At 42.5% G+C, this 12,246-nt stretch overlaps 1 protein-coding gene across 1 annotated transcript in view; it reads right to left on the bottom strand.

The window, feature by feature from the left end:
- The window catches only part of CTDSPL (CTD small phosphatase like), a 67,227-nt gene extending 57,195 nt beyond the window's left edge, over window positions 1-10,032 (bottom strand). Inside the window, exon 1 of the mRNA XM_081834530.1 lies at window positions 9,355-10,032. Within this exon, the coding sequence (XP_081690656.1) occupies window positions 9,355-9,430 (76 nt within the window). The 5' untranslated portion in view covers window positions 9,431-10,032. The remainder of the gene's footprint in view (window positions 1-9,354) is intronic.
- Window positions 10,033-12,246: the final 2,214 nt, after the last annotated feature.

The raw sequence follows: 12,246 nt of genomic DNA, 5'->3' as shown, positions 1-12,246 counted from the left end.
AATAAACCAGGCATCATATATCCACATTGGGACAATACAGCCTACAACAAAGGCAAACAGAAGTGGGAGAAACTAATACTGCAATACTCAGCTAATACTGAAAACAGTGGGATACACAGGTTATTTTATTTAAATTTAAATACCCTAAGAAAAAAATAGGAGAACATAGCAAGACATCTGTTACAAAGGATGAAACTGGATATGACAGAATTTTAAAATGCAATTGTATGTAATCATGATTGTAAACATTGATGATGGGTGAGCGGGAAGTCATTAGTATTGTAGAATAGAATTACGACGGTTGAGTGACAAAGTGTAACTTTGAATCTTGAAATAAAATAAAATATTCAGTAAAGAAAAAAAAAAGAATTTAAAGACTCGATGTTCCTTTAAGATGACAATAAAGCTGGTTTCAAACACAAGATATCTAAACTTCAGATAATTTATTTTCCTGCCAAAGGGCTGACAAAGCTAATATACTTTGGGCCAAGTTTCACTTCCTTGCTGCAGTGGCCTTCATTTTTATTACTGCAATACTAATGAACCTTCAACCAGCCAGCTCCTTGCATTTTACCCCCTATCTGAACTGCAAACTTACTGAAGAAAAAAGAAAGTTGAAGTGTCCAGTATTAGGAAGAATTCACGCCTGCACTGGTAATGCCATTCCACATTTTTCAGAGAATAGTGTAAAACACCTTTAACCTTGATACAAGGCATCCTACGTATACACGTTAAATTGATTGCAGTTATTGTAATGGACAGCTCTTGCAACAGCTGCGAATGTTACAGCAATCTTTATGATGCCCTTGTGTAACCCCAAGTCAAATGTTTCTTTCTAGAGGCAATTTGGCTAGCTAAGTGTGGCACACACAGCTAACATCTGCCACCATCAAGACTAAAACATAACAGCATTTGTGGGAGATAATCATATACATAAACATAAGTTCAAAGCATTTTCCAAACAGTTAACCTGTAAACCAACGCTGCATACTAACACCATCGTTTTCCGCAGAGGAAGAAGTCAAGAGAAGAGCAATGTTAATGGAGCAGTAATGATTCTGTCAATGAAACAACAACAAAAACCTCCCCAAGGATACCAACCAAGAATTGACCAAGAATTAAGAGCAGGAATGAAAGATGCAGAGTAAAGGACACTAGGTCACTTTCTGGTCAGAGCTCCAGAGCAACAACATTTTTTAAAAAAAGTATGGGGGGGGGGAGAGGAAAACAGAGCAGCGAGCTGGAAGATGTGCACATCTCACAATGTGAAAACATATAAGAAGGCACACTAGACCCTCAAAGCATCTGTAAAAAAAGTGTCTAGGTTTTAAGACACCAAAGTGGCAGAAAGGAAAGGGAACCTGACCCAAGACTGCCATTTTTTTTCCTCCCCCAATGCCTAGCACCCTTGAACCTCCATTTACTGGAAAAAGCACTTTAGGGAAATGTGCAGCAGGCATAGACGTTCAGCAACTCCACCCAAATACTTCTTTTTGTATTATATATTACCTACACTCCCTGCTTTACAAGTGATTGAGGGAGGTCTGCATTTCAAGTTTCAGGCCTGCCACCATCCCAAAATTTAGGCCTCAAGCTCCACAAGCAAGTTTGTACTACATATAAACCTTCTGCCTTCTGGACACAGAGCTTACAAGATAACAGGAAAACAACGTGAGAATGGAAAGGTTCTTAAGGCTGCCTGGGTAATTTTAACTTGAGCGTAGCGTTTCCAAAACCAGCAATCCTCAGGCTGTACTAGAATATCCTAAAATAGCTGAACTGGACAAGTGGTGAAAAATTGTTGCAAGTATGTACAGGTTTATTTTTACTGCACAAGGGTGGCAACTATGTATAACAAGTGACTTGCCAAACATAATGCAAACTTCCTTTCATGGGATACACTTAGGCCAGCTAGCCCCACTGAATTTAGGGGGACTCTGTACAGTATAGGATTCCACTATCAGAAAATGAAATTTTATATGTATGTGTGTGGGTGTGTGCTGGGGGAGCACTTTTCCACTGGTTATTATTTGAAACTGGTAAAACTCTCATGTAGGAACAAATATGCAACACACACAAGATTATCTACATGCAGCTTGCAAGTTATAGAAACACAGAGAAGTTGTCAAATGTGATCAATTCGTCTTATTTGAAGAAACCTTTACACTAATCCAAGTTTTCTTCCATAAATCTGTCAATCACACTCAGCTTAAAAACTCCTACAAGGATTCCTGGCCACTGGATTAAGAAAGGAACAACTCCCTCAACTACTGAAGGGGGAAGAACAGCTCACACACAAAACAGCTCAAACCAAGATGACTCATTTGTATTTTAAAAGCTGCTATTTTTCCAAAGTAGAAAGCGGAAAACTAATACAGAACTCAAACTGTACTTGGAAAACAAATAACATCCCCCAGTTTAGGGAAGGAGCAGCAGCTGCTTAGCAATATTTAAGAATAGGAAGAGTTGTCATAATCCACCAGGAAACAAGGGGGTGGGGACACAAGTGAAAGTAAATTGTTCCTTGGCTATAAAATTTTCAAAGACATATATTTAAAAAGTCTATTGTGGGCATTTCATAATTGGTTCACATTACTCTCTTGCCCATCTAATGCACTTTTGAGAGGAAGTTTTCGCTGAAGGCAAAAAGAAGTGACTGTAGTTCTGGAAGATGTGATGTGTCTGCAGTTAGCAAACACCACATTTAGATTTATACATTCACAAATTCATTGATACTTTTATACTTTGGAACTACTAAGTCTCACCCTCTTATACATTTGGTTTTGCTTCTCTGGTATTTTATGGGTACTCCGTGTGTGTGTGTGTGTGTGTGTGTGTGTGTGTGTGTACACACACACGGGGGGGGGGGCTTTCAAGAGAAGATAAACATATAAATATTATAAAGAATAAATAAATGGGGTGTTAGAATCAAAATCTGATAATCACACACATTTGTCTACTGGTTTGCAGTCATGGACTGCTAAATGCGGATGAAGCTGACCTGAAATGGGGAACAGTCATAGCTCAGTAGCAGGACATTTGCCTTGCATGCCAAAGGTGCCTAGGTTCAATCTCCATTTAAGGTTTGGGAAGACTTCCTGTCTGAGAGCTTTGAGAGCTGCTCTAAGTCAGTGTGGACATTACTGAATTAAGCGGATCATCAGTCTGATTTGGCATAAAGCAGCTTCCTAGTTTCCTGTCATATTTTATTCCACTACATATATATAGACCTGGTCTAAGCAAACAACTCAAGTGTTTTGCAGACTGATATTCACTTGTACACAATTCTGTATGCAGATGATCTGCCACATTGCCAGGAGTGATGTTTCAACTAGGCATTTTATTATATAATAGCAATTTGCTATTATAAGTAACGTTAAAGGTCTAGAACACATCCAGCCACTTTACAAACTGCAATCATATACATCTTTGGTTGGGAACCTCTGGCTCTTGTGCCTAATCAGGCCTGTCTGGCTTCTGGCTTTGGGTCATAAGGCCCAGCCATATCCACTTTTCCTGCACCTTACAACATATGACACAATTCTCAAAGTGGCATGCAGAAAATTGACTACTTTGGGATCTGGTCCTCTGGACAAAAGTGGTTCCTCACTATACACATGTACTTGGTAATAAGTCTCATTGAACCAACAAGGCTTACACCTGCAGAGAATTACACTGGTGTGATACTATTTATTAATATTGTGGTAAACTTCAGCAGAAGTGGGCAGAAGGTAAACCTGGATCTACTGCTAGATCTCTGAGTGGTTTACCATAGATCAGTAAAGATTTCTGACTCCCAACTATTTCACAATAGCAGGAACAAATTTATTCCCCTCTTCCCAAACTACACTGCTGAAATAACAAAAGCTTGGGGTCTGCATGACTAGATTTGTGTGTGGTGCTCATAACAAACTGTTGGACTGAGAATTCTTTAATTCTGTGCGTTTATCTTTTGCATGTCAGGCTTTGGTTCTTGGATCTCAGGGATCTAGGGGGGGGAAACACCTCACAAAATAGAACCTGCAAGCCTGAAGCCTGCACACCTAAACTTACAGAGAAGTTTATGACTGTGTGTTTAAAGCCCTACATTAATCATAAGTATCTGAAGCTGAAGGTAGCCTAGAAGGAAAAGCCCACCCCAAATGGTTTTGTTAACACCTAGAACTCTAGCCAATGATGAAGTACAGCATCACTGCTCTCATAATGTAGATTTCTTTTGTTTTGCATTCAGCATCTTAAAAGCTTTACCCTAATGAGTAACAAACCAAACATCATATAACCTCGACTTCCATTATACAAAGCCTATTATACAAACATTAAAAATGTTGGGGAGGGAGCATTATGTACTAAATTTATTATGTACTTTATTCATTATTGTTATCGCCTAGAGCCATTTTTAAAATATATCATTCAGTTGTAATTTCAAAAGATCTAAAAAAAAGTCAGTGATGCTAATGGGTTTATATAATTTAATACTTATTTGGAAGGCACTGTTACATTCCAACATATGCTTTGAAAAACTCAAATTACCACTCAGGCCATAGCAATTTCAGCTCACATGCATTTCATTCACTCTTCATTAGCCACCTCCCACCTCTAGGTGCCCTCTCAAAAGTTACTGTAGTAAAGTGTCCCCTTCCTTTCTTGGCTACTGCTGAATTTATATAGCTGGCCTTATAATGCTTAGAGAGCTGATCATCCTTTAGGGTAGGTCACAGCTGACAACATGGTGGCATGAAGAAGCTACAGGAGATGATTTGTGTATAATTTATACTTAAGCTGCTAGGCAGCACTTTTATTTTGCACAGAAGATATAGCCCAATAATGATGTTCACAATAAAGAAAGTTTCTGTGAAGATTAATTTCCAAAGAATTATAACTTTAAACAGGTGGGTCACGTTTTGAAAGCAGGGTAACGTAGAATGAAACAGATAAGGCATACAAACAAACGCAAAAAACAAGCTTTTTGTATCTCCTTAAAAGGATCAAGATTGCAATCTCTTGATGTTTACAAAGTTAAAGGCCTGTAATAGCAAAGAGATGTAATTTATAGGAAATGGTTTTGATTCATGAAAGCAATGCTTTATTAATGTATTGCTTGACCATTTAAACACACAATATCCACATGAGGCTATGATTTCGTTGTTGCAGGTTCTATCCAACTCTTTCAAAATGGCTTGAGACAGATAACAGTTTAAGGTGACACATAACAAAAATACACACACTGTTATGTGGACTGTCTCAGGACTATGGTGTGGTAAGGAAAAGTTAGGAAACTCCTCCTTGCACACCATTGTCCCAATTCTCACTCACAGCAAACCATTTTTTAAAAAAAGATTCACGCAGTGCTAAACTACCTATTTAGTTGGTCTCTAGAACAACTTGGAATACTTTTCCAGTATGTCTCCAGGTTCACCTGACTTTCTAACACATGCTCACATATACATTACATGGCCCTTACAGTTACATTGATTACAACTTTGAAAATGAGAAATTTGATCAACACTGTATCCATTCATTGTATTATTACAAATGGAAATTTTGTTATGCAACACAGTTTTGTTAAAAAAAGACAAAAAACCACACACACCCTCCATTGGAAATATAAACATTCATATTGTAATATAAAAACTATGTATTTTTATACATGCATGCGTAGTTGATTTTCTGTTACTTTAGTATCAAGTTTTCAGAGTACACTTAGAAACTAACACAAACTGTATGTAAACCATTGTTTTCTTAAGTCATTTTATGAGTCTGATCCTAACAAATTCTGATACAAATTAAAGAGCTTTAGCCCAAATAGTGTACATCAATATGGGTCAACTTCTTTATCAGGCTGGGAAGAACTCACTTATTCCATTGATGCAACAAGAGTGACCATTATTGACCAGTAACTGTGTCATTCTTTAAAACCAGCCCATATCCATTTTGTGTGACACGATGACACCACATCATGAGAAGGTCAAAGCCAGTTATTGGTCTGAAGCAGGCTTGCTTACCAACTGGTATCTATATGGAGCACAGGCGATGTTATTTGCCTCCATGCTATAGTGTCTAGAGCAGGCATAGGCAAACTCGGCCCTCCAGATGTTTTGGGACTACAACTACCATGATCCCTAGCTAACAGAACCAGTGGTCAGGGATGATGGGAACTGTAGTCCCAAAACATCTGGAGGGCCGAGTTTGCCTATGCCTGGTCTAGAGTATTGAGTTTGAATGTGGGAAATTAAAGTTCAAATCCCTGTTCAACTATGAAGTTCACTGGGTGTCCTTGGGCAAGACACTTTCTCTCGTCCTAAGCTACTTCAGATCTGTAGCAAAGCTAAAATGCTGAACAAATTTTTTCAAGAGGAAGAAAGCATACAAAAACTTATAAAGCAGCTCCAGAGACAGCTTATGCTGTAAATTGCCTAGTTGCAGACATGCTGCCCATCCGCAAAGTCAATATTGTATGTGGATAAATAGTCCATGAATGTTGACTTGGCCTACTATGAAGATACCATTTACTGTAATTACCAAGTGCTTTGGTAGGCAGGGTTTTCTCCTATTTGTGCTGTGATTTTGAGAAGGTAAGAGCAGCAAAATCTCTTCTTACCTACTTCAAACCTCAGCAAAAATGAGAATTCTGGATGGCAACCGGTGAGCTTCTGGCTTTTTCGTTCACCAAAATGACCGGAGCAATTACAACTGGCAGGCAGATGTGTCAACACCTGCACATTACTAAAGCTTCACTAGTAGCAGGGGTCCACCGTTCCACTCCCCATGCTCACCATAGTGAGTGTTTCATCACCCTCTGGCAATGGTGATGAGGAGACAAAGCAAACAAATAAGAATCATAAACAGCTGTAGAAACAGGCCCAACATGAAAAAAGACAGCTGCACAAGCAGTTATTTCCTGCCGCCTTTGCTGCATTTCAAGAAACCACCCTCTTATCTAAAAATCTACTGGGGGGACGGACGACCCACAAAATTATATACACTAACCCCCCAAGTATGAAATGTTGTGTAATTCTGCAATTTCTTTTTACAGCTCACTAGCATCAAGTTAGAGGAAGTTGTGGCTGGGCATTTTGGTGGTGGGCCACTTAAGCACTTGGAGCAGTTCCATCACCTGCTGCCAAAACAAGTCCCAACTTTCACTAGAACTCCAGAGGGGAACATATGCGCTGCTTGCCAACCAACCAAACCTTCATCTCCCTGGCTCCCGCTTCCAAAACCCAACACACTAATGCTGGAATAAACCCCACTGAGCACAGTGAAAGTTTATTTTGAATAAACATGCATGAGATTGCATTGAAGAAGAGGAACACAATTCTGACTCGGTTAGCAAGGCAATCCAACCTAACGGGTAGTCTCCAGGTGCATAATCTGTTAAATCTGATCAGGGGGCCCATCTAGTCCTGCCTTTCTACCTGTAGCCAGTCAGCTACTTCCAGGAAGCTTATAAGCAGAGCATACAACAGACAGTCCTCTCTTGGTTGTCTCCAACATCCAGAGTTTGATGGGGAAGGTCTCTTGCTTCACTCCTTGCGTTTAATAGGTCTTTCAATTAAATCATCTGTTTCTGACAAGTGTTGGTTTATGCAACTGCTTCAACATAACACTGGTAGTGAGAAGTACTAGGAAATTTCCTCGAGCCAGTGCAGTTGTAATGCTCTTATCTTAGTGGGGTTTTGTTTTTTTTTTCAAAATCAGGAGCAGGCCTCTAGATCAAATGTTCTTTCCCCACCAGTCCCTCTACTCACATGAGCATGTTTCATATTCTAGTTTTAATCAGTTAACACTAATCATGGTTTGCTATCAAAGTTCCAACCCCAGCTAAGAGACAACAGTGGCTAGTATTAATCGTGTCTGTTAGCAACCATTAACCCTGGTTAAGATCTGGCAGGGAAGGGAATCAAGCATGCGGTCCCACAGCCTGTTCCCTCTTAACCACGGTTCACATTGAACAGAACACCTTAGTACAGAGGTTGCTAGTAAGTTCTCACATTTGTTCCTCATTTTCCACTGCCACCACTATATTTATCTGTTAGACATGGGTTTATATTCCAAAAACAACGTAACCATTACACAGTTCTGTTTTATGTAGACTGGTCTCTTTAGTAACAGGACTCCCTATTACAAGACCATGTACAAGGAGCATGATGAACAAGACGAACGGTTTGGAAACCTGAAAAATCTGAAAGCTTCCTCACTAAAGAAGGAAAAGGATTATCCAACATGGATGTATGCTTTAACTAACAGCATTAAATTGGTTTCAAAATAACGGCTTTCTTTTTTATATGATGGTGATGATGAGTATGAATGGTATGAGGGAAATCAAAGAATTAAAACAATAAACCAAAATGAAAAGGCTATCAAACCCCTACTCCACAGCAGGATACTCTAGCCATCATGACAAAGATTATTACCTATTAGCCAACCAAACAAGCAGAGAACTGGAGAAGTCACAGTACACTACAGTAAAAGAGATAGCTACAACAACTTGAAAAATAAATCTGCAGCCATGAGGAAGATTATAATCTTTATTATTTTTCAGGTGACTACATTTGTACCACCAGGTTTATTTCATGTCCTTTTTTTTTAAGGACTGCCCATTCCATTTCATGCCACCACACATTGAGAGCACAGTCAATGACTTCTTTCATGCTTCACTGGTCTAAAACGCCCCTTAAATTCTGAAGTTTTGACCATCCACCTTGATCTTGGTTCAAGCCTTGCTTTTGCTGAAGGAAAAATGAAAACAGTTTGACCTGGTTTTTGAACTGGAGGGCAATGTTCAATGCATGTTATGAGTAGGATCTTTACATCCAAACTGGTACACCTTATTGCTTTCCCTGACCATTTTTAGCTGTTTCAGCGCAAAACACCTTAAACAAAAAGTCTCCAAATCAATCATTTTAATCCACAGTTTGAAGGATGTTTACACCAGCCTCTTCCAAAAAACACAAATTCCTCAGTGCCCAAATGCCAAGATTTCAAAACCATCCTACTAAGTTCAATAAAGGTCTGCCTCCCTAGAGCTTGGAGTTGGCCCAAACTCTAGCTGGCAGAGGAACAACAAGGTTACACGAGTTGCACTCAACACCAATTGGAGTAGAGACAAAACACAGAGAGGCACAAAAATGCATTCCACTTTAATAGCTATAGTGATGTCTTAATTTACTGCTGGACTGAAGCAAAACAGTTAAGTGAAGAGGTTCAAGGTGCTGCACTAGAGCAGCAACCTGAGTCTACACTGGCACAATGCTGAAAGGAATATTACAGGGAAAAAAAAAAAAAAACCAGCTTGCCCATTTTGTATGCAACCATTCGGACAGTATTGTGTACCCGTGGAGAGCAGTTTCTCACCTTTATCCTGAGAGCAAGACAGGATTTCTTCCTCTTTGGGGTTAGTCACCTGGGTGATAATGGACGGGTTGTCCATGGAAACAGAGTGCGTTTTCACCTGGCTATTTCCCTCCCAGAGGCAGGTTCGGTGTGCGTTTATGGGTTCCTTTTTATTCGTTTTCCTTTTAGGAAATCTAGAGGCAGACTTATGTGTGAAAAAAGAACTCCTCCAGGAACGAAGCAAAAAAAAAAATGTTATAGAAGGCAGCACGCATACAGGTCTCTTCTGTAGTACCTTGTCCTCTTTCCTTCTTCAAAGAACGGAGGGAGTTAAAAAAAGATGGGGGGAGGGAACCCCAAATCCAAAGACTACCCCACCTAAAGCAAAACCCTGTACCACTCTGAGTTAAAAAGAAAAAACCCAGTGCCACTCCAAATCCCTACTCCAGGCACAAAAATACCCGCCTGAACAGCAACCTCAGGACAGCAGTAGAGAAAATACAGATACGGGGTCTTGGCGGCGGCTCACCTTCGCACCCCCAATTTGTCCTGCGCCTCCTAAATGGCTGCCCTGAGCTGATCCCTAAAAAAAACCCCACCCCACTTGCACTCACCCCAAAGCCGAGGCTTTGTATTACCCCTCCCCCCAAAATCCCAATTCAAAACACCCTACATGTAACCCCCCCAAACCGTGCTTCTGATCTATCATTTCCCCCCCCCAAAAAAAATCCCCTTGCCCAAAAAAAGGAGGGTTCAGACCCCCCTCCTCATCTGGAGGCAGCACCTTCCTTCCTTCCTTCCCCCCCCCCTCTATTTAGATCCCTAAACTTACCTACCTCCCCCCTCCCGCCAGAAGATGGGGGGGAAAAAATGCCCCTTTCCAGGAGGAGGAGGAGCAAGCGGTGCTCCCCACCCCACCCCGAAAGAGCCCTCCCCTCCCCTCCCCTAATCAAGCCCCCACCCGCCCTGTCCTCCCCCCTTCCCCCCTCCCCTCGGGGATTATCTCATCCCTCCTTCGCCTGTGCAGCTCTGGGGGGGGGGGAGTCCGAGGGGGGGGGAGGAGGAGGAGGAGAAAAGGCGGGGGGGAAGAAGAAGAAGAAAACGGGGGAGGGAGAAGGGGAGGCAGCGCCTGCGGAGGAGGCCGGTCTCCGCGCTGCGCCACAGCAGCAGCAGCAGCAACAGCAGCAGCAGCCGCCTTCCCGCTCGCCTTCCCTCCTCGCCTGTCAGCGCCAGTCCCAGGCGCCGCCTCCTTCCCCTTCTCCGCCTTCCCTCCCCTCAGCGCCCCACAGGCTTCGCCGCCCGCCCCCGCAGCCTTCCCCTCAGGCCCGCCGCGCGCGGGACACCAGCCGCCTCAGCCGCCTCCTCCTCCTCCTCCCGTCCTCCTTGTGGCGGCGGCGGCGGCGGCGGCGGCGTCTTCCCCTCAGGCAACAACATGGAGGCGGGAGGGAGGGGGGGGCGGTTTGAACTGCGCGCGCCCGCCCGACCCGTTTCTCCCTCCTCCCTGCCTGCCTGCCTGAGCGGTAAACAACGGGGCGTGGCCCAGCGCTGGCTGTCCGTCAAGGCGGGGGAAGGGGCTGGCCCGTCCAACCGGGGTGGGCGTTAGGGGCGGGGCTTGCGCTGATTGCGTCCGTGGACGGAGGGGGGGGGTGTCGGTCCTTCCAATAAGGGGCGGGGGCGGGGCTTGTTTCTGATTGGGCCGAGGGGCGTGTTCGATCCCCGAAAGGGGGTGGAAATGAGTGGCGTGGGCGGGGCTTGCTTCTGATTGCGTTCTTGGGCCGAGGGGCGTGTTCGATCCCCGAAAGGGGCGGGGGAATGAGCGGCGTGGGCGGAGCTTGCGCTGATATTGGGGACCTGCTGCCTACTGCAAAGCGGGTGGTCTTCTTCAAGGGGGGAGGAGGGAGGCGTGTCTTGTCTGGGGCGAGGGGGGGGGGTGATGCGCGGCATAGGTTGGCAGCATACACACCCCAAGAGTCCTGGGGGACTTAAGGGCGCTGGGAATTATAGTTCTGGAGAGGTGAACTACAGTTCCCACTACAACACAGGAATCCTGGGGGTAATGGTTTCAGGGTACTAGGAATTGTAGCACTGGGGAGATGCGAACTACAGTTCCCAGGAATCTTTGGGGCGTGGGGAGGTTTGCTTTAAATGTATGATGTGGGTTTGCTCCCACCGCTGGCTGGTCCCTTCATTGCCCACCAGCAAGCAATGCCGGATTTAAGACTGCTTCTGAGCATGCACAAAATGTATCTTAAAAAAAAAAAATCTCTTCCCAGACTGTGCAGCATAGTAGATTAACTGATCAGATTCGAATTAGTCCAACAATCCATTTCAATAATTTTAGTTGATTAACTAATCTGTAAATTTAATTTGCATTGTGGTAAAAAACAACAACAACCAATATTTTGAAGGCAGGAATAATCAGTCCCCGCCCCCCCTTTTATGATGTCCATGTGGATTGTAGCAGGTACCTCTTTCAGAAGAAAGATTCCTACTGTGAGAATAGGGAGAATATCTCTTCTAAAATGGAGCTTATTTTCTGCAGTTTTCATGAACAAGTTTAAAATACTGTGTATATGTTACCCAACTAATCAGGTGGCACACCTTTTTATTGGATTAGAAGCTTTTAAATCAGTTAATCTAGCCAATTGCAGCAGTAATTTAAATATATTTGCATACCAGGTAAAAGCTCAGTATAAAAGATACTCAAGGTATATAGTAGTATATGCTGTTTTTCATTTTCTTTTGGCTTCTAGAATTTTTCAGAGAATGAAAAAAGTTCTGCTCTCTCTTTTTTTAAAAAAAATATATTTATTAAGGTTTTAGAAAGAGCAAAGGAAAATAGATGTCAAAAAAATAAGAAAAGATACAAAAGTACAAAGATACAAGAAAGAAGTTACGAAATACAAAATAGAA

This window comes from Podarcis erhardii (assembly GCF_964252035.2).
Source record: "Podarcis erhardii genome assembly, chromosome: 12".
NCBI lineage: Eukaryota > Metazoa > Chordata > Lepidosauria > Squamata > Lacertidae > Podarcis > Podarcis erhardii.
The sequence above is the reverse complement of the archived record's forward strand: the minus strand, read 5'-3'. Positions and strand labels throughout refer to the sequence as shown.